Source organism: Gastrolobium bilobum, unplaced genomic scaffold, assembly GCF_033153095.1.
Source record: "Gastrolobium bilobum isolate Gb01-03AN ecotype WA unplaced genomic scaffold, APGP_CSIRO_Gbil_v1 utg5155, whole genome shotgun sequence".
Classification (NCBI taxonomy): Eukaryota; Viridiplantae; Streptophyta; class Magnoliopsida; order Fabales; family Fabaceae; genus Gastrolobium; species Gastrolobium bilobum.
The window spans coordinates 394,920-421,267 of NW_026899054.1; the positions used below are offsets into that span (position 1 = coordinate 394,920).

The 26,348-nt window shown below is 38.1% G+C and overlaps 4 protein-coding genes across 4 annotated transcripts; 1 reads left to right on the forward strand and 3 right to left on the reverse strand.

The window, feature by feature from the left end:
* Positions 1-778: 778 nt before the first annotated feature.
* Positions 779-5,904, reverse strand: LOC133286639 (uncharacterized). The gene is made up of 11 exons (XM_061484076.1): positions 5,590-5,904; positions 5,277-5,352; positions 5,084-5,169; positions 4,640-4,733; positions 4,476-4,552; positions 4,142-4,269; positions 3,410-3,481; positions 2,779-2,849; positions 2,049-2,124; positions 1,168-1,311; positions 779-1,072 (listed from the first exon to the last, which is right to left on the reverse strand). The coding sequence occupies exons 1-11, from the start codon at positions 5,842-5,844 to the stop codon at positions 1,033-1,035; spliced, it is 1,119 nt and encodes a 372-aa protein (XP_061340060.1). The 5' UTR covers positions 5,845-5,904; the 3' UTR covers positions 779-1,032.
* Positions 5,905-6,813: 909 nt separating this feature from the next.
* Positions 6,814-8,985, reverse strand: LOC133286613 (putative pentatricopeptide repeat-containing protein At3g15930). Its single transcript, XM_061484046.1, has one exon. It carries the CDS (start codon positions 8,983-8,985, stop codon positions 6,814-6,816), a length of 2,172 nt encoding a protein of 723 aa, XP_061340030.1.
* A 2,342-nt stretch (positions 8,986-11,327) lies between these two features.
* On the forward strand, positions 11,328-14,954 carry LOC133286634 (uncharacterized). The gene has a single exon (XM_061484072.1). The coding sequence runs from the start codon at positions 11,328-11,330 to the stop codon at positions 14,952-14,954; it is 3,627 nt and encodes a 1,208-aa protein (XP_061340056.1).
* Positions 14,955-21,089: 6,135 nt separating this feature from the next.
* On the reverse strand, positions 21,090-25,028 carry LOC133286661 (zinc finger BED domain-containing protein DAYSLEEPER-like). Its single transcript, XM_061484106.1, has 2 exons — positions 24,840-25,028; positions 21,090-23,247 (listed from the first exon to the last, which is right to left on the reverse strand). Exon 2 carries the CDS (start codon positions 23,229-23,231, stop codon positions 21,195-21,197), a length of 2,037 nt encoding a protein of 678 aa, XP_061340090.1. The 5' UTR covers positions 23,232-23,247; positions 24,840-25,028; the 3' UTR covers positions 21,090-21,194.
* Positions 25,029-26,348: the final 1,320 nt, after the last annotated feature.

The following is a 26,348-nucleotide window of genomic DNA, read 5'->3' on the forward strand; positions in this document are numbered from 1 at the left end:
CTGTCTCGGATTGTTTTTTTTTCTTCTTCTTCTCATATTATGGAATTATGCATGCAAGTGTTAAATATAGAATTTAAATTTGACCCACTGTAAACGTAAAAGTTTTTACATTATTAATCGATGAGGTGTTGATACATCATTCAAAGAATTATATTTTCTAAATAAATATTGCAAATATCAAATTTCCGTAATCACTTGAAAAAAAATAATTGGATAATAGTACACGTAAGTTTTACTCTAATAATATATTAAAATTAAATCATAAAAAATATTACATGTATCACTAATCACTTAATAATAAAATTATTAAGATTTTTACAAAAAAAGAAACTATTAAAAGATTTAATATCTCCTTATTTTGTTTATATTTTAATTGAATACAGTGAACCAACCAACAGTTGATTGATTGATAGGTTAAAATTATAATAAAAAATACTATAAAAAAAAGTAATTGATTAATTGGCATGTCTCCATAATCTTTAACACTAGGTGACGTAAGGAAGTGAAAGAAATATTAATTTATCTTTTATTTCTTCTTTTCTTGTGCTACCTTCCTTTCATTTTTATTTTCTTGTGTTACCTTTCTTTCACCAAGTTCTTGCCACATTAAATTATCATCGCAACCATTACCCTGCAACCAACGTTCAATGTCATCTGATTCTTTGATGAAAATGGAAAGTGTGGAAATGGATGGTAGAATGTTTGGTTTGATTGGCAGGAGCATTACTTCTATCTCATCTCATAACTTCTATAATGAAATAGAAAGATAAGACTGGCATCTTCACTTGTCTACAACTTGTGTTTGTTTATACATTTCCTGATTATTATTTTTTAATGAAATAAAGGACAATAATAGTGGTCATTTCTGCTAAATGGAGAACATATTCATTTCAACAAAGCTAGAATTTTATTAGTTGACCATTGTAAAAAAAATGTAAGACATACTAAATTTAAAATGTAAGGAAAAACTAAGGAATGCCCTTCGAATCAAATAAGCATTTGGATGATTGTAGGGTCAGTTAGTTGTTGAAATCAGAAGAACATTCTCAAAGCATCAACAACTTTCTCAGGCCTGTCAGAAAGTACAAAGGGTAAAATTTTATAAGAGGTTGGATGAAACATTCTTCTATGCACTTAAATAATGCTACCTATGTTGAAGTTACTCACCAGTCCTCTTGTGGCATATGGCCAGCTCCTTCTACCAATTTAAGCTTGATGTGTGCTGGATTTCCTTTCTGAAATTCTTCTGCCACAGATTGGGGCAAGTACTTGTCTGATAATCCCCAAGCAAGTATTACTGGTTTGTCCCATCTGAAATACAAAATTCAAAACAACATTTATCAATTCAGGTTCAAGGTAGGATTTTGATTTTCTATCCCCTTCCCATAAATTGGAGTTGCACATTGAACACTGAATTCATGGCATAAAAAATGATGGAAAGTATGTTTATTCTACTAATCAAAATTCATGTTGCAAAAGCTTTATGCAACCAAGCCTATTAAGTTAGTATTAGTAACAGCAGGAACAGATGCAGGATTGTACCAGGGAAGGAAACCAAGGATTGAGGAACAGGAACATCATATACATTATTTTGCTTCATAACTAATAAATATCAAATCTTTAAAACAAGACTTCATCTCGAATAGATTAAAAAAATAATACTGGAAATGGATTCAGTAAGAGGTGAAATATACTGTATATGCTACTTATATTAAAAATATTCCAACTTCCAAACTTAAACTAACAGTAAACTTCATTATCGGGTAAGGGTCACTATTGCCATTTAAGTGTTGTGTTCCCCAGCCTTATCTATCAAGCTCAGCTTATCAATTTAAACCACTCCCCGTTAAACCCGACTAGCGATTGTGAGGTGGAGGTAATCCTTATACGCGGCCTTACCCTTGCATAATTGCAACGAATCCATGACCATTCGGTCATGAAAGAATAGTTTTACCACTGTTCTGGTTCGCCCCCTTTAAGCTTAGCTTATCAATTAAAAAAAAATAAAAAATCATGAACTTTTGAAGCCTCAAATTCAATAAATATACCTCTCAGTTGCAAATCCTTCCGCTATTTCACTGAAAGTACCTCTGAAATTAGCTTTTCTCGCAGCTTCAAGTAGAGCTGAAACCCAACATCAGAAACTTGATTATTACAAAGTCAGCAAAATTATTTTTACTAGCATTCATTACATAAATTTGTCGTGAATATTTTTACTAGCATTCATTACATAAACTAGAAACTGAACTGAATATATCAAATATGTTTTCATGGACACCGGCTGTTAGAGAATAATATAAACCATTAAAAATGCTCTCACCTAACACCTTCAGATTTTGGGTTGAAGTGGTTCTTTATATGGTATCATAGCTTCAGTGATCACAAGGTCACGATTTCGATCCTTACTACCCCACTTTCTAGTGGAATTAAAATAAGCGCAAGGTAAATAAAAAAATTGAGCCTGTGCAATATCCACACTTCAAACTCAAAGGACTCTTGTATGAGGGGGTGTATTAGAGAATAATATAAACCATTAAAAAGGCCCTCACTTAACACCTTAAGGTTTTGGGTTGAAGCAGTTCTTTATATGGTTCTTTACAGGAGAATTTAAGAATTGCAAAATCATTGACATAAATATGAATTTAGCACCAAGTATTTTTTTCCTCTATACCTCCACATAATACATATATATAGGTTCTATCAGCAATTTTTTTTTTAATTGTATTTTGAAAACGAATACATGAAGAAAATTGAAGCCATCAAAATGATGTCACTAACCAAATCCAGGTCCACCGCTTGACAAATAAGGTAGCCGGTACACATCAGCTTTTTCATTTTTCAGAACGTAACTGCAAAATAATGCATTTATAAGAGCAAGCCCCCCCAAAAAATTATAATCTGAGGAGGTAATTATATCCTGTCAATTCTTATTTTAATGCTTTAACATGAAAATTTGGGAGAGATTTTATTCCAATGGATTAGTGAAAACAACAATGAATATGGATGCTCTATGCTCCATGCTTCATGCTCTAAATTTGCAATATGACTTCCAAGTCTTGGATCAATGCTTTAATTGAAGGACCAGGACATTTGCAGATAGCTTATCACTTATCAGAAGTCTAGCCCTTACTACTGAACTGTTAACACAGTGCTAAAACCTAGTTTGAACTTGCCAAGGTTTACAGTATAGGAGCAACATGTTTCTGAAGTAAGACATAGGAAGGGCAACATAGAGATGCAAAATCTTTAATTTATATGCCTAAGCTATTTAAATTGTTTACTTTAATTTGAATTGCAAACCTACTCAAGAAATTTTTAGTGTGGTAGAAAAGGATATTATAAGTTGCAGGTTACAACTTCAACTCATAAAATTAAAGGCCAATAGTAAAGTACACTTTTGGATACATACGGGCTACCTGCTTGAATAAACCGCTCAGCAATAATAGCATTCTGGCATGTAAATTCACCATACAGAGGAATTCTAGAAAGAAAAGAAAAGGCATCAAGGGAGTTAATATAATATAAGAATCAAGATTAAACAACCAACATATCTAAAAGACAAATTAAGCTGCTTAGTGACATGTAGAACATAATTATGACCACTCATCATTTAACAGCAAAAATTCATAGCTAAAAATATTATAGAACATTCTTATACTTATTCACTTATACTATCACACTCCCATTTCTAATACATCATATATCAGGAATATGATCACATCAAAAATCCATCAGGGGTGCTGAAACTATCAGCTTTATGTAGATTGCGTTCAGCAGGAATCCAGAGACCACATTTCTGGAGAGTAATTCTGCACAGAAATTGACTAAACTAAAATTTTCAGGATCCATAAAGTTTAGTGACTCTTGTCATTAAGAGAGAACAGGATAGCAGAGGTGTGGCAAAGGTGATAGATCTATACAGAATGCAACTGAGAATCCATGTTCACTCTCATTTAACTTCTTTTAAAGATTTCTATAGTTAATTTAATGCAATAGGAAGGTGTTCTTAAGTTGGAGGAGGGACTATTCAGTTACTGAACTCATGTTATACTCTTCAAGTGATTAAAATAAACAAATATATTTAGGAAACTATGGTACAGAATTTTTGGCCATGAATTCATTGGTACTATAAGAACCAAACCTTAGCTGCTGAAAAAGTCCAGGAATGACAGATGAAACTGTTAACGGACTGTTTAGTATTGCTAGTTTTGATATCCTGCTTGAGTTCTTCAGGGCCCAAGTTATTCCATATGAACCTACAAGAAATCCCTTAAGAAGAAGTGTGACCATGTGTTAGTATTTAGTAAGGAGTTCACAAAAACTTAAAATGCAACTAGAGTATACACTTGTCTGTTAAGTGGTGCATACCACTACCAGTGATGTGTATGTGAATGTATTGCATTATTTCACTCAATTCAATGAACTTTCAATACGAGAAATGCTAGCATAGGTTGGATTCTTCATTCTTTAGATACCTGAACAACTAGGAAAAAGGGAGATTTGACCCCCAACACCTCAAGCAGTTTATCCAATGCGTCATGGAACTCCTTTTCTATAAGAATTGAAAGAACAACATCTATAAGTCTGAGGTTTCTGCAGAAAAAAATTGATCATGATATAAGGTCATTCCTAATAAGACCTGTGTAATCAAAACCATATCCTGGCTGTGGTTTGTCACTGAAACCAAATCCTATCCAGTCAGGTGCAAAGCAGTGGAACCCTGCATCTGCCAACTGTTTGGAGGAAGAAAATTAAAATAAATGTTAATAACTAATGAGCAGATGTAGAATAAAAATTGAAATAATAAATACAGAAAAGATGTAGCACCAACTATTAGATGTTACATGACATGTAATGAAGGTAAAGTCACAACATAAAAGCCAGAACAAAAAATGTTAAAATTCATTAGAGAAACAAATTTTGGCCAGCTAATGATCTGAAGAAAGAAGGGAACAATAAGTCCTCTAAGATTGCTTTGAGTTGCTTAAGCAAATAGGTAGGCTTTCTAGTCAGCATCAACAAAAGATCATCATTGGTTACCAATGAGTTTAAGGGCTTTCAGAATTGGCTTTAGCAAGATAACCTGAGACATAACAACTCGATAGCTAAAAGATTGCATTGGTGCCCCGTGAAGGAAGACAATTGTTCCTCGTCTGCTTTGTGCTGATCCTGCAAAAAAAAAAGAGGGAAAAAAAAAAAAGCATATATTTTTCTAACCATTTTTTAAACTTGAAAATGAAAACATAGAAAGTATTTTCTTAGAAAAGAAATATTACCAGTTTCCCTCACAAACCATCTTAACTTCTCAGATTTAACGTATGACCCGAATTCCTTGCCCATGTCTTCTATCCTCTAGGAACACACAAATCACAAAACTATTACTAATCTCCAAATTAATGAATAGCATCATGTCATCACTATTCAGAATCAGACATAATTCGTTGTGGCATTATACAATTGCACAAACAAACATATATAGTTGCAGAACTATAAAGCATAAACAAAAGAAACTCTTAATATCAAGACTCAAAAGAACAACCCCAGGTGAAAAAAACAAGAAAACAATAATCACAAACAAAAAAAGTTTACATAAAGCATTTGTCCAACGTTGCCATCCTCAGCAGGGTTTTGAGGTAGTTGAATAGCACTGCGGCTTGAAGGGTTATCAGTGACGAAGCCAAAAGGGTTGAATGCTGGTTCATCTTTGTCATTGGATTCACCCTTCTCTGTGGAGCTAGCTCTTACTACCACACTGGTTGTGGTTGATGGTCTTCTTCTATAAAAGTACGTAGTTGAAGAAATGCCAAGGTTGAGAGTGGGAGAGAACATAGCAGAAAAAGCCATGTTTTCAACACAAAGAGCTTCAACGGTTCGAGTTGAACATAACCAACAAAACTAGTAAGTAGTAGCCACTGTTTTTTTTTTTTTCTACATTTTTTGTTGCTTCATAAATTGTGGTTGATGTCCCTACTTCAACGCAGTCCTCATATTTTTCCACATAAGACATGGCATATAACTAATATCTTTTACTCCATCATTTGTTTTTTAATTTAAAATAAAAAACTTTTGCTCTCTCATCTCATTTCTTGCTCTCTCTTATCTCCAAATTGTCTTTCCTGAAACATTTTTAAATACAAATTACTTTTTTATAAATCAAAGTGAGAAATAGACTATGAAAATAAATTAACAAAATGATGAAAAAAGGAAATAAATTAAGGAATTTTATTAAGTATCTTTTTGAAGAATAAATTTAAATCAATCAGCTTTGCAATTGCAATGCAGGCTTCCTGTACTTGACCAATGTTCTTTTTGAATTTCGAACCTTTTTCACATTTTTCAGGCTGTAATTGTAAATTCTATTGTTTTTCCCAAGCTTAGAGATTAAATATAATGTGTATCACAATTGCTGGAATAAGCTCTTATGCACATACATTCAACATTTATGGTTCTGCATTGCACATGAAATATTTATGTGATAATAAATAGAAGAATTCTGGTTATCTTTAATTTTATTTTATTTTTTACACTTACCTTTGATTTCTTAACTTAATCTGGCATGTAATTCAATTCAAGAGTGGAACAACATGTTTATGTACATTAGTATTAAAGATTAAAGCCCTTCAAACTTGGCAATGGAACCTCGGTTATTGTTTTATAGACCAGCTCCATCAAGATTAACATGTTTCTTGACCTTAGCAAGTAACAAAATGAATATAATACAAAATATTTCAATTTCTATAATGTATATTTCAATGTATGTTAGAACTTTGCTACTTGTAGCTATTCTTCTCGATCTTTTTATATGTTAAAGTTTTACCAAAAATTATTACAAGAACAAGAACCATGCCTGAAATGATGGAATCTAGTTCTATCCCTAATTATTAGTTCTCTACTGTAAGCCTCTGAGACCAGCTTTGCCATTTGGTGACAATCAACACACATTCTAAGGTTCTTCACTATTCTTATGGTAACTCCAGGTCCTGAACTAATAAGGGCATAGGCAATAGCCAACTTCTCGCTATGCCTGTAAAGTGAAGTCTCCTTATCCTCTTCCCCTATATCAAGGAAAACCTCTGATGTATCAGGTGAATACCCTGCATATATCAAGTCTTGCATCATGTTTTCCAACTTTGCATATATCTCTTTAGATTGAGGATGCGACTGGTCCCCAGCAACAAATTCATAGACAATGCCATTCAACTCCATCAAGCTGCAACCTGGTGTTTTCTTAATTCCCCTCTCCATCATCATTTTCCTGACTTCACGCAAGTTTTCCCATCTCTTGCAGGCAGCATATATATTACATAACAAGACATAAACAGCCCCATTTTCAGGCTCTAACTCAAGAATTTGTTTAGCTGCCATTTCTGCCAGCTCCACATTTTTGTGAACCCTACAAGCACCAAGAAGCGATCCCCAAACAATTGAATTTGGTTTTACAGGCATTTTCTTAATGACTTCTAGGGCTTCTTTTAAACGCCCAGCTCGACCAAGGAGATCAACCATGCATCCATAATGTGTCACATTAGGCTTAATTCCATGTTGGATGGTCATGCTACTAAAAATCTTTCTTCCTTTCTCTACCATTCCTGCGTGTGTACATGCACACAAGACACCAATATAGGTTATCTCATCTGGTGTAACTGAAGCTTGTGTCATATTTGAAAACATTGTAAGGGCTTCTTCACCATGGCCATTAATGGCAAGACCAACTATCATTGCTGTCCAGGTAAATTTGTCTTTCTGATGCATTTCCTTAAATATTTTTCTTGCTTTCTCAACATTCCCACATTTAAAGTACATGTCTATTAGAGCATTCCCAACGAAAGTATCATTTCTAATACTGTTTTTGTCAATGTAAGCCTTTACCCACTCCCCTAGTTCAAGTGCTCCCAGATGCGCACAGGCTGTTAGAATACTAACCATGGTGAATTCATCAGGTTTTACATTTGACATTTGCATCTCACGGAAAAGAGCCAAAGCTTCTTTGAAACGGTTCATTCTAAGGTAGACATCAATCATAGCAGTCCATGAAACATAATCTCTTTCAGGCATTTGATCAAAATACTTCTGAGCTAAGTCAATTTGACCGGTATTGGCAAACCCAGTGACAATGGAAGTCCAAGAAATTACATCTCGAGTCTTCATACCATCAAAAACACCTCGTGCAGCATCCATTACTCCACAAGCTGCAAACATATCAATTAAGGCATTTTCCAATATGAGATTAGGTTCAACATTACCTTCTTTGATATACTTATAAATGTACTTGCCCCCATCTAAATCCTTCAACTTGGAGCATGCTGAAAGCATCAAAACTAGAGTAACTGAATTGGGTGATACTTCTTTCTTCTCCATCTCAATAAAAAGCTTCTTTGATTTCTCAAATTGCTTAACTCTGTTGTACCCAGATAGCATTACATTCCAGGAAACCACCTCCCATGGATCACCCATATCAAAAACCTTTTGAGCTAAATCCACTAGCCCGCACAAGGAAAACATATGTATGAAAGCCTTTTGAACAAACAAATTAGAACCAACCCCATGTTTCACTGCATGGCTAAGTAACACTTTCCCATACTGCAAAGCCATATCACTGGTAAATCCCTTCAACAAGAATGGAAATGTAAAACTATCAGGCTTGACGTCATTGGCCAGCATTTGTAGATACATAGAAACTCCATTCCCAGGACAGTTTATCCTAGAATAGCCCTTGATCATGGTATTCCAAATGAACACACTTGGGTGTGACATTGTGTCAAACAATTGACGAGCATAGTAAACATCCCCTGATTCCTGGGTACAACAGAAGGTGATAACACCATTTCGAAATATGGGGTCTGAAGAGAGACCCATTTTGATTGTCTGCGAGTGAATTTGCTTTAGCTGGTACATGGACTTGCACCTTTCAAGCAAAGAGGTTGGAGATTCAACAAAGCAGTGTGAAGAACACTTGACAGTAGTAGCAGGAGCGTTAGAGATCATTCTCTTGAGGAACCAGGAAAGTTCAAGTGTCAATCTTGCAAGGGAAAAAGACAAGGGAGTTGGGAAACAAAACAAGGAGAACATGTCACCTCACCTATACCACTAACGTAAGAATCATATGTAACTGTAAGGTCAATGTCGCAACTACCCTTCTATGATTTGTGCTCCTTCATGATTCTACCTCAATCCAACAAGACACGACAACCATAGTTTCAATCCAACAACATTTGAAAAAACAAAAAAAACAGCAGAGCGGAGGGGGAAAACAAAAAAACTGGTTCCTTAAACGGTTTTCAAGGCAAAAAAAAAAATTGGACTATACATGATATGCATTTGTATACTTTATTATACAAAATAACACACATTTTTTTATGTTTATTTATATATATTGGTTATACTGCTGTTCTGGATGGCCCAAGTACTGGAGTGGCCCAATTACTCGGGCCCAACCCTCAGCTGGCCCAGTTACTCAAGCCCAACCCCCAGCCTTGTTCCGCGTCAGCCCTTAGGGCTGATGTAGACCTTCACGATCTCCAAGACTGCAGCACGTCCAAGAGATACACCAAAATGTCCCACTTCGGGACATTAACCGCTAAAGGCAGTCGCCATAAGCACTGCAAAGGAACCTGCCCCTTTGTTCAGCGCTGACATCGCCGGGTGCAGTGGTTGCAGCACTGCCATTGTGGCAGCGCCAACCACGCCTAACACTGCCATCATGGGTGTGCACCCCAAGAAGGGTTGACCCCCACCTCACCAACCCGCATCATCTTCCTTATAAATAGCCCTTAGGGGGCACACCACCAGATATCTTTTATGTACTGTTGTTATGCTCATTTACTTCCAAGTCATACTCTTGTTATTTATCTGCCATTGATATCAACTTGCTACCTCTTGGAACTATACCTTCTAGCCTGGTCTTTACCTCAGCTAGTGGTGTAATCCATATAATAACATTACCCTCAAGGGTACATAGTGGGCTCACAGAACTGAACGGTACATTGGCGTCGTCTGTGGGAAACTATAAACTTCTAGTCCCATTCTCCTACCAAAGATCCACAAGACGTGTGTTACGTTTTGATAACAAACATGGTTGTCACAACCAGAAGAGCGGAACAAACCAGGGTCGTCACTCCTGACGGTCATGTACAAACAGTACGTTCAAATTCCCCGCCATCGATGCATTCAGCCCCAGCCGAGAGACCCCCCGGCGAGATGCTCCAACCTGTATTACAATCCGTCGGTCCACAAATGCAAGCAGTCGAACCAGGATAGCACAGTTGAATTATCGCGCACCTATGCGTGAAATGCAAGGGGAAAACCTGGTACAAGACCAACCCCCGCCACCAGGAGTTCGTTTTAGAATGCCTTTCCACACTATTGCCCCACCAGTCATTCCCGTCCCGCGAGCCCATCGCCCACAACCAGCCCAAAGTCTACCAGTAGCCATGCACAACGATTACCGAGCACCAATGGTCACCCCGTTCCCTATGGGACCATACCCCCATTTCCCTCAACTTTACCCAACTGGTTTTCCTTTCCATGGTTATGCTGCCCAACCGCAGAATCCGGCCATCCCGCTGCACCAAGTGTCCTATCAAAACCAGGGTCAACAACCGTATGTCGCCCAACAGCCTTTCAATCACGCCCCGACCCTCTCCTACTCTGTTGAAGCCCCTCAACCACAAATAGACCGTCCCACCCGAAACAACAATATACGAGTCACGCCAACCCATACGTCGGGGCGCAACAAACCCCTGACTGATATCCTCCGGTTAACACCCATACCCCTTGGTTTTAAAGGACCCTCCAATATCGCCACATATGTTGGAGATGCCGATCCTTTTGAATGGATCCAGAAATTTGAGGCAGCAATGACTCTCCATGGTGAAACAGACCTCCTCATGTGCAGGACTTTCCCCACGCTACTTGGGGGGCGAGCTTTAACATGGTACACAACCCTACCAACTGGTAGTATCGCTTCATGGGACGAGTTGGCAAGCAAGTTTCAGTCTCACTTTGCCACAAGTCGCCTTGTGCCAAAATCTGTCCACTCTCTAGAAAAAATACGCCAGCAGCCGGGCGAGTCCCTCAGGTCCTTTTTAGACCGCTTTGATAAGGAGGCCCTACAGGTACAAGGCCTGGACCCCAAAGTACAGGTACATATACTTCTTTCGGGCTTGCGACAGGGTGCGTTCGCGTACGAGCTCGCCCGCCATGAGATCACTGACCTGGAAGAAGTCAAGAAGGTGGCCCAGGAGTACATGTGAATCGAAGAGTACAAAGGAAGCCGAGTTGACGACGCCCACAGTCAGGAAAAGGCAGTCAGTAAACAGAAGAACCAAATGGAAGAAAGTAAGAAAGGAAACAAATCGGCCAAATATTCAAACCGCCCTTCTGGGCGCGACACATCAGGTCGTCAGACACATGCCGTCCTACAAACGGAATATAAGGAAGAATCCAAGAGCACCCAGCAGCCTCAGAACCCGCCTAAAGAAAACATCATGTACTGCAAGTTCCATCGCAGCAACGGTCATAACACTGAGCAATGCAGGCACCTCAAAGACGAAATTGATGAACTCATCAAAGGCGGAGCACAGAGGCGAGGAGGAGACAGCACACGCCCTTCTGGAACAGGAAGGCGATATCGTGAGCGCAGCAAATCGCCTGAAAGAAGAAGAACGAATCAATCTGGCTCTAGACCCTCCTACAACCGTGATAGGAGAGAGGATTCCCCCAGGAATCGCAGAGCGCGAGCAAGTCCAAACCGCAGAGGGAGGCGTGAAGAAGTGGACGAAGACTCAGCCGCGGTGAAGCACGGAGTGATAAACATGATTTCAGGTGGACTGAGCAGAGGCGGAGAGATGGCGAACGCCAAAAAGAAACATTTGAAGCAGTGTCTGGCGGTCGCTGGCAAAGTCATTGGAAAAGCAAAGAACAACCCTGGTCCAACCAGACCTCAAATTGTTTGGGACAACAGCGATTTTGACGATATCCTCCCTGGACACGACGATCCACTCGTCATTCAAGCTATAATCGCCAACTTCGGCGTTAATCGCGTTTTTATTGACCACGGTAGCTCAGCCGACATTTTGTTTTTACCATGCTTTAAAGCGTTAGGATTTACTGTTGATAGTTTAACTCCTGTTACAGGTGAACTCTCAGGTTTCAACGCTACCACCACAAAGCCACTGGGAGTGATTACCTTGCGACTTTCCCTTGGAACGCCGCCCACCTCACGATCCGCAGACATCCAATTTTTGGTGCTCGACACCTCATCAGCTTACAACGCCATTCTTGGTAGAAGGATGTTCGCCGCCTTCGAGGCAAGCATCTCACACCCCCACTTGGCAATGAAGTTCGTTGCCCGTGACCACAAAGTCGCCACGGTGCGAGGAGACCAGACGATAGCCCGAAGCTGCTACAACATATCCTTGCGGCCAATGGCCAAAGCTAGTTTTAATGATGAAAGGCCACCCAAACAGAGGGTGACCTCGCCAGCCGAAAGAAATCCAGGCGAGGAGACAAAGGAGCATGACCAATGTTTTTTGGTAGAATTTGATGCCAGAGATGATCCGCGCGTGGAACATGACAGACCCACGCCTGATGGGGCGTTGGAACATGTTGTATTAGGAGATGCGGATCATCAAACAACAACCATCGGGGCCACCATCGACCCCGAAATGAAATGCAAGTTAATCAAGTTGTTCAAAGATAACAAAGATTTGTTCGCATGGAAGCCTTCCGACATGCCGGGTATCAATCCAGACGTTTGCTGCCACCGTTTGTCGGTGGATCCCAAAGCCAAGCCAGTCGCCCAGAAAAAGAGGAAATTCGGTCCCGACCGCCAGAGGGTGATTGATGAAGAAGTCAAAAGGCTCCACGCCGCCGGGTTCATAAGGGAAATCAAGTACACAACTTGGTTATCCAACCCAGTATTGGTTAAAAAACCAAACGGCGCATGGAGAATGTGCGTTGACTACACCGACCTAAACAAGGTCTGTCCAAAGGATGCTTACCATTTTCCTAGCATTGATCAGTTGGTCGACAACGCGTCCGGATTCAAAATACTGTCATTCATGGACGCATATTCAGGTTACAATCAGATTCCGCTTCTTGAAGAAGACCAAGATAAAACGGCGTTCATCACTCAGAACGCCAATTACTGTTATACAATGATGCCCTTCGGTCTAAAGAATGCTGGGGCCACTTACCAAAGGATGATGAATGAAGTATTCAGAGACCTGATTGGCAATTGCATCGAAGGATACATCGATGACATGATCACTAAATCAAGAACGTCCGAACAACATTTGACTGACCTACAAGGAGTATTTGAAAGACTCAGAAAATTCAACATGCGTTTGAATCCCAGCAAGTGCGCCTTCGGAGTTCTTGCGGGCAAATTCCTAGGATTTATGCTCACTGAGCGAGGCATTGAGGTCAATCCTGATAAGTGCAAGGCGGTGATTGAAATGCGAAGCCCACAAACAATTAAGGAAGTTCAGCAACTAACAGGAAGGTTAGTAGCTCTCACTCATTTTTTGGCCAATTCGGCTCACAAATCGCTCCCTCTCTTTGGCTTACTCAAAAAAGGAACCGTCTTTCGGTGGTCAGAAGAATGTGAGAACGCCTTCCAGGAATTCAAAAGGGCGCTCTCTTGCCCACCGGTACTCGCCAAACCAGACAACAGAGAAATGCTGTATTTATATCTTGCCGTAGGTACCAAGGCGATCAGTGCAGCCCTTGTCAAAGAAATAAAGGAAGGACAAAAGCCTGTTTATTTCATCAGTAAGGTTCTACAAGGTGCAGAGCTTCGATACCAACAGGTGGAAAAGGTAGCTTTAACGCTTATCTTTGCCGCGCGGCGTTTAAGACCGTACTTCCAGTGCCATCCAATCACCATCAGGACCAACCAACCAATTCGCCAAGTCCTGCACAAACCTGACATGGCTGGAAGGATGATGTCGTGGGCGATCGAGCTGTCCGAGTATCAGATCACCTATGAGCCTAGGACCGCCATCAAAGCCCAAGCACTCACTGACTTCATTGCAGAAATGACGCAACTTTCCCCGCCCAAGAACCAAGCCATGGGAACGCCATTATCAGAAGTATGGAAACTATATGTAGATGGCTCGTCAAAGGCCAAAGGCTCCGGTGCAGGGATGATAATAGAAAATCCAGATGGCGTGGCTATCGAACATTCTTTATCATTTGATTTCAACACCACTAATAACCAGGCGGAATATGAGGCCATGATAGCTGGTCTGATCCAAGCAAAGGAAATGGGGGCCCAACGCCTCAAAGTCTTTAGTGACTCCCAGCTGGTGACATTTCAGATCTCCGGCGAGTACCAAGCCAAAGGAGCACTGATGTGCAAACACTTAGAAAAAGTCAGAGAGCTAATTGGAGGTTTTGAAAGTGTCGAGGTGGAACATATCCGACGTACTGAAAATACCCGGGCGGACATTTTGTCCAAGCTAGCAAGCACTAAAAGCCCAGGCAACAACCGTTCTATAGTCCAGCAGAGTATGCCAAACTCGTGCATAGTCATGAGTATCTCAGAGACAGCCCCTGGAGCTACTGAAGAAACCTGGATCACGCCCATTGCCAATTATTTAGCTGAAGGGGCCTTGCCTCCTAACCAGAAAGATGCTAGAAAGATAATTCGTAGAAGCGCCCACTTCTGCATAGTACAAGGGCGGTTGTACAAGCGTGGACTTTCAACCCCACTCCTGAAATGTTTGAATCCCACTGATGTTCCATACGTGTTAGAAGAAATCCATGAAGGAATCAACGGCCATCACATGGGCGGTCACTCACTAGCAAAGAAGGCGTTGAGAGCCGGATTTTATTGGTCAACCATGGAACGTGACGCCCATGAACACGTCAAAAAGTGCGAAAAATGTCAGAGGTTCGCCGACATACATAGAGCACCGCCAGAAGAGTTAACATCAATCACCTCACCATGACCCTTCTACAAGTGGGGCATCGACATTCTGGGTCCTTTCCCTATGGCAGCTGGGCGAGTGCAATGGCTGATGGTCGCTATCGACTATTTTACCAAGTGGGTAGAAGCAGAACCCTTGGCGACTATAACCTCTCAAAAAGCAAGAAGGTTCTTCTGGAGAAGCATCATTTACCGTTTTGGCATTCCCGGGGAAGTTATCACGGATAACGGCACTCAATTCACCGATGCCAAGTTCCGCGAATTAATGAGCAGCCTGCACATACGACACCACTTTGCTGCCGTAGAACACCCACAATCCAACGGTTTGGTAGAATCAGCCAACAAAATGTTGGGAAAAGGAATTAAAAAGAAGCTTGAAGCACACAAAGGGGCATGGATTGACAATCTTGACAACGTCCTATGGGGGTACAGAACGACCGCCCAGTTCCAAGATCAGAACGCCGTAAAACGCGACGACGTGAAGTGACTCTCTGCCTCCTCGAGGCGGCAGGCGAACGCCCACCAGATCTGGAGTTTTTCTCACCAACTAAATCGTGGCGCCCTCTGCGGCGCCCGCTACGGGGAATTGAACATGACGCATCACCAGCATAGGGAGGACAGGCCCTAAAGCTCTCTCAGGAAGGAGATTTTGAATCTCCTTTTCGCTAAAACCCAGAAGTTCGGGTACTTTCCCGTGGGGAAACTTCTCAACCCCAGGAACTAAGGAACGACTTGGGGCGCAACTAGCAAGATACTCTCGCATCGCTGGCCCCACCGCACTGTTCCCCAATGCCTCAAAGGCCTCGTCAAACTCCTCTTCCTTGATTTCTACTTCTAATTCAGGGAGTATGAGGCCTAGGATAGGTTCTGTAAACCTAACCATTGATACAGCAGAAAAGAAAGTAGAAGACAACCAGAAATGAGAATAGAAACGACAAGAGAAGAATGACTATACCTGAGAATCGCAGAAAAGGAGAGAAAGAAGACCGGCAATATCACACCTAACTGAGGATAGGGAACAAAGGCTTTGACCAAAGCGTAAGAGTGTAGGTTCGCGTAAGAAAGAGCCCCAACAAAGGGGCTCCCCCCCTTTTATAAAAAAAAGGGGGGGAAGAGAGAAGTCTCACACAAGTCTCTCACAGACACGTGTAAAGAAAGAGAGAGGTTTCACACGGACACGTGTAAATCCTCCTCACTTAACCGTACGATGACATGCTCATCGTGTGATAAGCGGTTAAGGAGAGGGGGCAAAGTGATCACTTCAAAGGGATAAGTCACCAGTCGCGGAGCATTAATACGCCGAACCCTATGACGCTTGGATGCCTGCAATAAACAGTAATGATGGGATAACTCATCATTACGGCTCCTCGGAAACCGAAAAGCCTCTCTAAAGTGTCTTTAAGAGGCAGCCTTTCAGTTCCGTCACCTACCAATCCCCGTCATCAATGACCTTATTACAGCTATCACCAAAAGCAATCGCCCATGCTCAAGCGTTTCACATCGCCAAACAATGCGTCGCCAAATCCTATCTACCAAGGCGCCGACTTATGATTATAACCAGGTTCGGGTTCATAGCGCCACGGCGATACGAGGCTTTGTAGTCATTTCCCTCTTGAAGGACGCCCCATAGAGCGTCAGTAACTCCCTCTCGAAGGACGCACACCGCCCTGACAAGAACGATCAAAGTCTTTAACTTGGCACCATCCCACGGTTGCTACCAAGCTGGGGGGCTCCTGTTCTGGATGGCCCAAGTACTGGAGTGGCCCAATTACTCGGGCCCAACCCTCAGCTGGCCCAATTACTCAAGCCCAACCCCCAGCCTTGTTCCGCGTCAGCCCTTAGGGCTGATGTAGACCCTCACGATCTCCAAGACTGCAGCACGTCCAAGAGATACACCAAAATGTCCAACTTCGGGACATTAACCGCTAAAGGCAGTCGCCATAAGCACTGCAAAGGAACCTGCCCCTTTGTTCAGCGCTGACATTGCCGGGTGCAGTGGTTGCAGCACTGCCATTGTGGCAGCGCCAACCACGCCTAACACTGCCATCATGGGTGTGCACCCCAAGAAGGGTTGACCCCCACCTCACCAACCCGCATCATCTTCCTTATAAATAGCCCTTAGGGGGCACACCACCAGATATCTTTTATGTACTGTTGTTATGCCCATTTACTTCCAAGTCATACTCTTGTTATTTATCTGCCATTGATATCAACTTGCTACCTCTTGGAACTATACCTTCTAGCCTAGTCTTTACCTCAGCTAGTGGTGTAATTCATATAATAACATTACCCTCAAGGGTACATAGTGGGCTCACAGAACTGAACGGTACACTTGCTATGATTCTTTCTTATCACCTCTTATTATCAATTTTGTTATCGTTGCATTAAAATCAAATCAAAGATTATAAAATAACATCAAGTGAGGGCTATAGATTTGATTTTGATCCAATAATAACAAAATTAATAATAAGAGGTGATAAAAAAAAAGTGGTCAGTATAACTGTTCCCTATTTCTATTAATAAGTATTTTAAAAAGCCTATTTTGGTTATAAGTTTTAAGAGAAATATTTGTCTCATGTCATTGGAGATAGTTATCTTATGTTATACACTTATCAAATTTTGTGTCAGTTTTTTTTTTTTTAATTATAGACACTATATATTTGTCTCACCTATATGAGAGAACTATCTCAAATAACATGAGATTAGTAACTCCCAAGTTTTAATTAAAATATAGAGAAAATTAGATTCGTGAGATTTTAATGACATTTCCATCGTATGGCCAAAATTACTCTCCACAATCCACATCCTATGTTTGGTTTATCTTCTTTCTTTCTTTTTTAGTTCCCTCAACTGATTCATCCTCCATACTAGTCCGGTTCAAGCATTGTCAGATCTTATAAAGGGGCGACTCTCCCAAACTATTTCTTTATTTTCAGGAACAGGAGACCACTAATTAAGAGATACAAGCTCCTTACCACTTGTACCAATGGTGTTTGGTTTATCTCTTCTGTCTAAATATATTACAATGAAATGGAATATTATACACAGTTCTATTAATTATTTATGATTTGCTTAAATTGCCTTAGAACTTTCGTAAGACCATGGCAATGTATAAATTATTCCTAAAAACATATTGCTCATGATTGATGACGACAATCCTATGACTTTATGGTAGAATAGTGAATATTATTTCAGCTAGAGATTTTCCAAAGTGTTAAGTAATAGACAAAAATGCAACTTTAAATTAAGGGTTTTATAAGAGTTATGTTGTAGGAAAAGTGATTGTGTAATGTTATAGAGATTCGTTTTGTGAGCCATAGTTTTTTTTTTTTGTTTCAAAAAATGTGGATCCCACAAAATATTGTGTGTGTAAGAAACTTTTTTGTGTCATGTTAAATGATAAATGTAAACTCCTTAATTTAAATACTAGAATCAATATGCTAATAAGATCTGGTGCTTCATCATCCTCATTCGCAAAGTTTAAGATCATGACTCATAATGCTGTGACCCAATATTCATTCCATCATTTCGACGTGCAACAATTACAAGATTTATTGTTAACGGGAACATGATTTATTTTCACATAATCACTTAAAAGTTTTTAATCATCATTCACAAATTAATGGTCAATAACTAAATGATAAGTTTTACTTTTTCATTGTACGAATTTCTCCATTAATATTATGATCCTTGATCTGTTAAGGAATGAATGAGATCTTCCACATGATATGATCGTACCAAAACACTTTAGATTTTATTATTGATCAGACCAAATAGAGTACGGACAGGCCAATGTGTACTGGGCCTAATCACACACAGTTGAAGTGACAAGGTTGCTCTGCTTCTTGGGCTGAAGGTTGTTGAAGATGATGTGAAACCTCTAGTCCTTTGTTGGCGCGATGGTTGAAACTGGAAGGGATACATGCAATGACATTTCGATGCTTAAGTCAGTATTAGTTGCAGGTGTATGTGTATTCTTACTGAATTAGATTATTATACCTGAGCATGTACCCTCTGCTTATATAGCAGTTCTAATGCCGCCTTCAGAAGGCGGTATGACCTCTGATTGGCCATTCATGGGCTGCAGGTTTGGCTATAGCCTTATCTCTTAATGCCAGGCTATTTTGATAGAGTAGCGGCAAGCTGGTGTTGTCCTCTGTTTATTAGTACAAAGGCGCAGTGAGTTTGTATTAGCTCTTGAGATAGCTTTCTTGCCTCTAAAGTTATGCTAAAAGGCGGTTTCATACGCGATGGAGGCATCACGTCATGTTATGCGCGATGGGGGTCATCGCGCCTAACTCTGGGCCTTCGTGAGATTGGGCTTCGTTCGTATGTTTTTGGACTTCTAGCTGGCCTACTATATTTTATCCAGATCAATTTCAAATCATATTGTTCTTAATTGTTGATATTGAGGAGAACATCTTGTACAAATATGTTAGTTATTGAGAATGGATGTAATTTTGTAAAACTTCAATATAATTAATATTTTTTTAGAGTGTTCCTTACTTAATCGGTGAGAGTTGTGAACAGAGGTGTGCAAAAGAACCACAAAACTGAACTGAACTATAAATTAAACTGAACTGCACTATAAATTAAACTGAACTGCACTTAAAATAAATGATTTTAAAGAATCGATTCATTAATTGGTTTTTAAGAACCAATTCAAGAACCAAACTGGTTTCTAAGAATAAGTTCAAGAACCGAATCGATTTTCAATGACATAAAAATGTCATTCTAATGAGTGATTGGGCTAAGAAGATTAAGGATACTTGAAAAAGTGAGATAGAGACATCATCATATGCTGGGCAAAGTTTATGATAATCCAAGTTTATGCTGATCGCAGATGAAGAGAGAATGAAGAGGAGAGAAAAAAGGTGTGGGAGGAAGTGAGAAGAAAGAGAAAAAAAGATTTTTTTATATCACAAATATCGACCGTTGAATGAGATTGTAATATAACAGTATTAAAATGGATAGGTAAAATAACATATCGCAAAAATAAATATCTAGTTACATCTTTTAAAAAAGTTATTTTATATTTACTGAATTTGAAACGTTTTTAGATGAAGGACAAATTTACTAACGTACAAGAAAAGAGAAAGTGAATTATACATACAAATTAATATTTTTTAAAATTAGACTGAATCGATCAATTCAATCAGTCATACTGCAAATTAATTATGTCTCCAACCTGACTACTTTTTTTTTTTAATAGGTTTGACTGAACCTTCAAGTAAATTTTAGTTTAAAGGTAACTTAAAAATTCAAATATCATTTCAAGTAACGTTAATAAAATCTTAAAAAAAAAAAAAATTAGGAGTTTTTGATTTTTTTTATTCTCTTTTTTTCAATATTAAATATCTGTTTGACCTAACTTTTACTTATAAGGAAAAGAGAAGCTAAAAAAAAGAAATTCTAAACCCAAAATCCTAAAACTATAATTCAAAAATTTCGTGCTTCAATTTTCAATTAGATATTTAAAATATGGGTTAAGTTTTTCTTCTATTATTGGAGAAAAAAGCTTAACTTCCTGTAGACTCAGAAAATAGGTGAGAAAAAAGAAACGGAGATGAGGAGGGGGAAAATCTTGTGAAAACCATATAAAAAATGTGAGTGGAGGAAGGGAGAATAGTTCATAAGCTATTCTCCCTTAAAATATTGATACAAATACGTGAAACACACATAACAGAGTAACTGATCCACAAATATGAAGCACTTCCATATACATTATCAATTCTAGGGCTGAATTGCCCCAATTTAGGTTTCACTAAAATTCTTACAACTTGCCATCATATTCCATCACTTAAAACATCATAAAACCATCTTAATTTCATGATACACCTAGGCAATACATCATCGAACCATCTACCAAGCACACACAAATCAAATCAGTAGAAAATAAATAGGCCGAAGCCTTTGCCAGAGGAATAAAAATCTTCCATTTTACCCGCAGGAAAAGAAAAATAAAAAATTTCAAAGTTTTTCATTGAATGTTTGAAACTACGAATCTTTCAGGTATTTCATTGAAATAATGAAAGAAAGATTATAATCGTTTTTTTTTCTTTTTCTTTTTGGTACAAAATGGTTATTTTGGCCAAAAGATGAAGTTTGAACAGAATCAATCTTTATAGTTTATACTATAAACATATACAATGAAAAATCGGACAATTAATCACACAAATTAATTGACCTGAATCACGGTTTCAAGACTTAAAATATACCTAAGATCTACTTGAGAATCTATCCCTACATGAAGAAGCTATACCTAAAATTCCATTTTCACAAGTGCATTTGAAACATCTATAGGTATGGATTCATATTTGAACCAGTCCTTGGCACAAATAAGGGCCTCAAGAGTCAGGGAGCCTAACGAGCTCCGGTGGTTATCCATTTTTCTAATTTCTGTGTTAAAAACAGAATCCGCAGACAGTGTGGATACTGGTATAGACAAAACATCAGATGCAATTCTAGACAATGTTGGGTACTTAAATCCATTTACTTTCCACCAGCTCAGAATATCAAATTCTTGTACTCTGGGCTGCAGAGGTTCTTCCAAATACTCATCCAGTTCTGACTTAAATTGCTGGTTACCAGTAAAATCAGATATGTAAAATTCATAGTCGGAAAATCCATCTTCATCAACAAAAATAGAACCATCAAGTGACCCTTCTTGACATGGATCTGTCTTTATGGTAAACTCATCCCCTTCGTCACCATTTGTTGCTGTAAAAGGAAGCATTAGGGTGTTATATTCAATGAATAGTTCACGAAGACCATCCTCGACTATTCTTATCCATGGCTCAGCATTCTTGCCAAATATCTTAGCAAAGGTGAATTCCACAAGTTTCATTTTATGTCTTGGGTCCATGGCTACAGCAATTGCCAAGACAAGGCAACTTTCTCTCCAATATTGATCAAACTTCTCGTGCAAAGGCAAAATCAAACTACTAAGGAAAGGATCCTGGCTTAAGGCAGCATGAGTCAACTCCACCTGAAGTTTTGACACTTCATGAAAAAATAAGTTTGCAGTCGGGAATGGTTGAGCAGTTAAAATTGTAGCTGCATCATACAAATACTTCAAACATGTGCAGAGAATTTCAACCCGCTTCCACTCATCCATAGTTAGAGCCATTCTGTAATCAGGATCGGTGGTATCAAAGCAAGCAAAGACTTCCTTTAATTCACAGGCAGCTACTAGCATACGGTAAGTTGTGTCCCATTTACTCTGGTCATCAATTAAAAGGTCCATCATACTTGGTACCTGTAGTTGTTGCTTCAGCTTCATAAACTTCTCTTCGTGAGACTCTGAAGATTTCACATACTTCACACTCTCACGAACTTTGCCAACAGTTCCTCTCATTGCCTGCAGTGCATCTACTGCAAGGCGACTAAGAACACGAGCATAACAGTTCTGGTTTAATAACTGACCATTGAGGACCCCAGGGTTCTTAACAGTGAGAAGACCTCTCAGATTTCCCATCACAGTCTCACTAGAGAAGGATTTATGGAGTGCAAGGGTAAATAGCTGACCCTCCAAATGCCAATCAGATAAGCAGGTCATTATAGTTTGACTGAAGGAATCATCCAAATCAGGAAATGGTACCATAACAACATTGAGAAGAGGATGATGTAAGTTCCAATCACAATCAATGAAGTGTCCTCGAATAAAAACATAGCTCATTGCCCGGTTTGAAGTCCAAAAGTCCAATGTCAGGTTGACTTGTCCAGTAATCCCATTAATAAGATTCAACAGGTTTTGCTTCTCTCTGAGATACATAGCAACACAATCCTGTTCAACAGAATTAAAACATGGAGGATTGAACTGGGGTTGAAGAGTACGCACAAAATCATTGAAACCCTGGTCTTCCACAATATTAAGAGGATAATCATGTAAAATTATCATTTTAGCAATGTCAAGGTTACAACGCTCTTGATTAAATGAGTTACCATTACCAGCAAACCCAGGTGTTGCTCTTGGTCGTTTCTTAGGTTGATTGTTAGTGTCTTGAGAACCACCAATTTTGGGATATGGGCTTTGTTGATTTTTCTGCCGAATTACTTGACAGATTCCCAAAGAAATGTGTCTTTTCAGATGACTTGTGCCAGCTAACTTTGAATCAGTTATATAAGAAAATGATTTTTTGCACTGTTTACAGTAAGCCCTGGTACATCCAGCTCCAACAGTTTCCACTGTGAAATATTCCCACACAATAGACTTCTTTCTCTTACGCTTATTGGGTTGTGTTCCTGAATCGTTGTTCTCATTGTTATTAACAGGGGTAACACGAGTATCAAACTCCATGAACGCAGGTGTAATCCTAGAAAACAAAAAGAATGGAACATTAGCAGTGCATCAATAAGTGGCTGAATACATATATTAACAAGGCAAGCTAAGAATTATATTTTATACAAAACATTAATACTAAACTGATCAAGCAAGAGTAAGAATTTAAAAAACCATAGAACTTCATCCACTAAGGACTTAGTCTGATAAACAATAGATAAGTAACAAGGAAAATATATAGTAACCTCTAAATTTGTGGGACGGTCTTGAGTTTCAGATAAAGGTTCAACCTCATCAAGTAAAATGAAAATCATAATGTGCAAAATCCACTAATACTACTAAAATAAAACAGTTCATTACGGAAATGATTTCGATTGAATTCCACCTTGTTTGTTTTAGCACTTCCTCTGAATCAAAGTCAAATCACATTTAATAATCAATTTGAAAATGGCCATCCTCTCTCTTACTTTCAGTCCTTCCTTCACATCCTTTTTTATGTTACTACATTGCATTCGAAAAACAAAGTTTTTAAGCACAACTTTTAACCCTAAGTTAATTTTAAAAAAGGACTAACCAAAAATGAATTAGCATACAATTAACAACAACCAACAAAAGCCCCTTCCCATTGGGTCGGTTAACTGTATCAAACGATGACATTGTGTTCTGTCAAAAACCAATTAACATGGTAGCATACAACTGTAATAGTCTTAAAATCAATCCACTCATCCATACTTTAATTATCTATTTCAGAGTCAGCATGTTTCCTGACAGAGGTGACCTCCTCTTGCAAGATATACCCACTTAAAACCAAGCCTATGAGTAACCAAATAACTTGGTAACATTTTTCCCTATTATCTCAACAGTCATACTGATATGATAGGATATTGTTACTATCAAATAATGTTACTACCAAATCTTAATGGTTGATTTCCGTCAATCAACGGTTATTATTTATTGCAAATTAATAATTAATTAATGAGTTTGATTTGTGGAAATAATAACCGTTGATTTCCGCCAATCAACGGTTAAGATATGGTAGTAACATTGGTAGCAACATTATTACATTATTTATTAGTAACAATATCTTATCTCCTCCATACTACTGATATACCCATGAAATAAAAGTAATCATTCACATTCTTTCTTTATAATATCTACAAATAAACCAATATAGCTAGATAGAAAAAACCTCTGAATTACAACTCCCCAAACATAAATTGGCACCGTATACAGAGCAAACAATACCAAATTCAAGAAGGAAAAAAAAAACATGATTTGGTTATTCTTTTCAAGAATATAACATGAATTATATTCTAATTCACGTAATTAACATCACAGTGACTATGCATGCTGTAGACAAAGACAATCACAAAAATTAGAAATCAATTTTAAATAAAACAGAGATATAGTTAAAATCATAAATAGGGTTTGCTTCTTCTTCTACTTCTTTTTTAATTGGTTTAGGGATCAAACACAAATAACGACGATAAGCAACGCAAAGCAGTGAGTAAAAGTATACAACCATACAAAAAAGAAAACTTGAATCAGTTATCAAATAACACTGCATTTGAACAACGAATGAATAGAGAGAACGTTGAGAAAAGTGAGAGTTCTAAGAGCACATACCACCAACACACGGCGGCGGAAGAGAAAAAACGGCGTCGCAGTGCAGTGAGTACAGAACGAAGAGAAGCGTGCGCGTGTGTATGTATATATATATATATATAGAGAGAGAGAGAGAGAGAGAAAGACAGAGCGAGACACACACAGAGAGAGAGAGAGAATGGTCTGCAACGATCGACGTTGGAAACGAAACGACAGTATGTCCGTGCGGCCGAAGGAAAGAGGCAACCGAGGGTTCAAACTCTTTGCAACTTCAAACACTACTGTTCACGATTTGTATTTTCAACCCAAAATAACATTACTAATAAATAGGGTTCCTATAATGTACATATATGATTTGATATGACATGGCATGAGATGTCATATATATCTATCAAGAATAAAAATTGGGTTATAATCTTATAGGATAAGTTATTCTGTTTACTATTTTTTTTTGTTTATCTTTATTTATCACTCTTCAATATTGTTAGATCAGAATTTACAGAGGAGCGAGAGAGAAAAAAAATATTAATTAAGATTCTGATCGAATGGTTTTTAGAGTGGTAGACAAAGATAGGCAGAAAAAATGGTAGGTAGGAAGAAAAAAAAATGTTATTATCAAATAATATTATTATCAATGTTATTATTATATCTTAACTACTGATTTTCGGCAATTAACAGTTATTATTAGAAAAAGTGTTTGTCATTTTAAATAAAGCTATGTCATTTTAAGAGAGAGACAGACGTAGAAAAAAAAATTATTTGAATTTTAAATTAAAAAAATCACCCACTTTCTCTCTCTCATGATTTTCGTTTTTCTGTATTTATCTCTCTTCTAGAATGACATAACTTATGTAATTTAAAATGACAAACATCAAACCCGTTATTATTTTCACAAATCAAACTCATTAATTAATTATTAATTCATAATAAATAATAACAGTTGATCGGCGAAAATCAACAATTAAGATATGATAGTAACATTATATTAACATTATTTGATAATGACAATCTCTCATCCATGTTATATAGCTTAACCTAATCCACGTTTTGTTTTTTGAAAAAATAGTAAAGATAAAGATAAAAGACTAATCATAATCGGCGTTTGAAAACAATTTAAATTTTGAGTAATAAATGTTCATAATTTTTTACGTTTATATTTAGATGAGAAACAATGTATTTTGACAAAAGAATTTAAATATTGATAGAAATTCTTTTGTAATAGTTAATCTATTTTGATCAGCATTAATGTTAATTTTACAAGTTTTCCTTTTTATTTATAAAAAAAATTAAACTTGTCTTGTACCCGTCAATTGTGACTTGATTTGTGTGCAGTGTGTGTCTTCTCTTAATTTATTTATTTTTTTAAATAATAATTTGAATTTTAAGTGATTCCAGAAGTATGCATGTATTTGAATCCAATTATGCTTATTTGATGTGATGTATAAGACCTGATAATATAAGTTTATATTATATGTTATGATATTTTTAGTTGTTTGGTATGACTAATATACAATATAAATTTATACAACA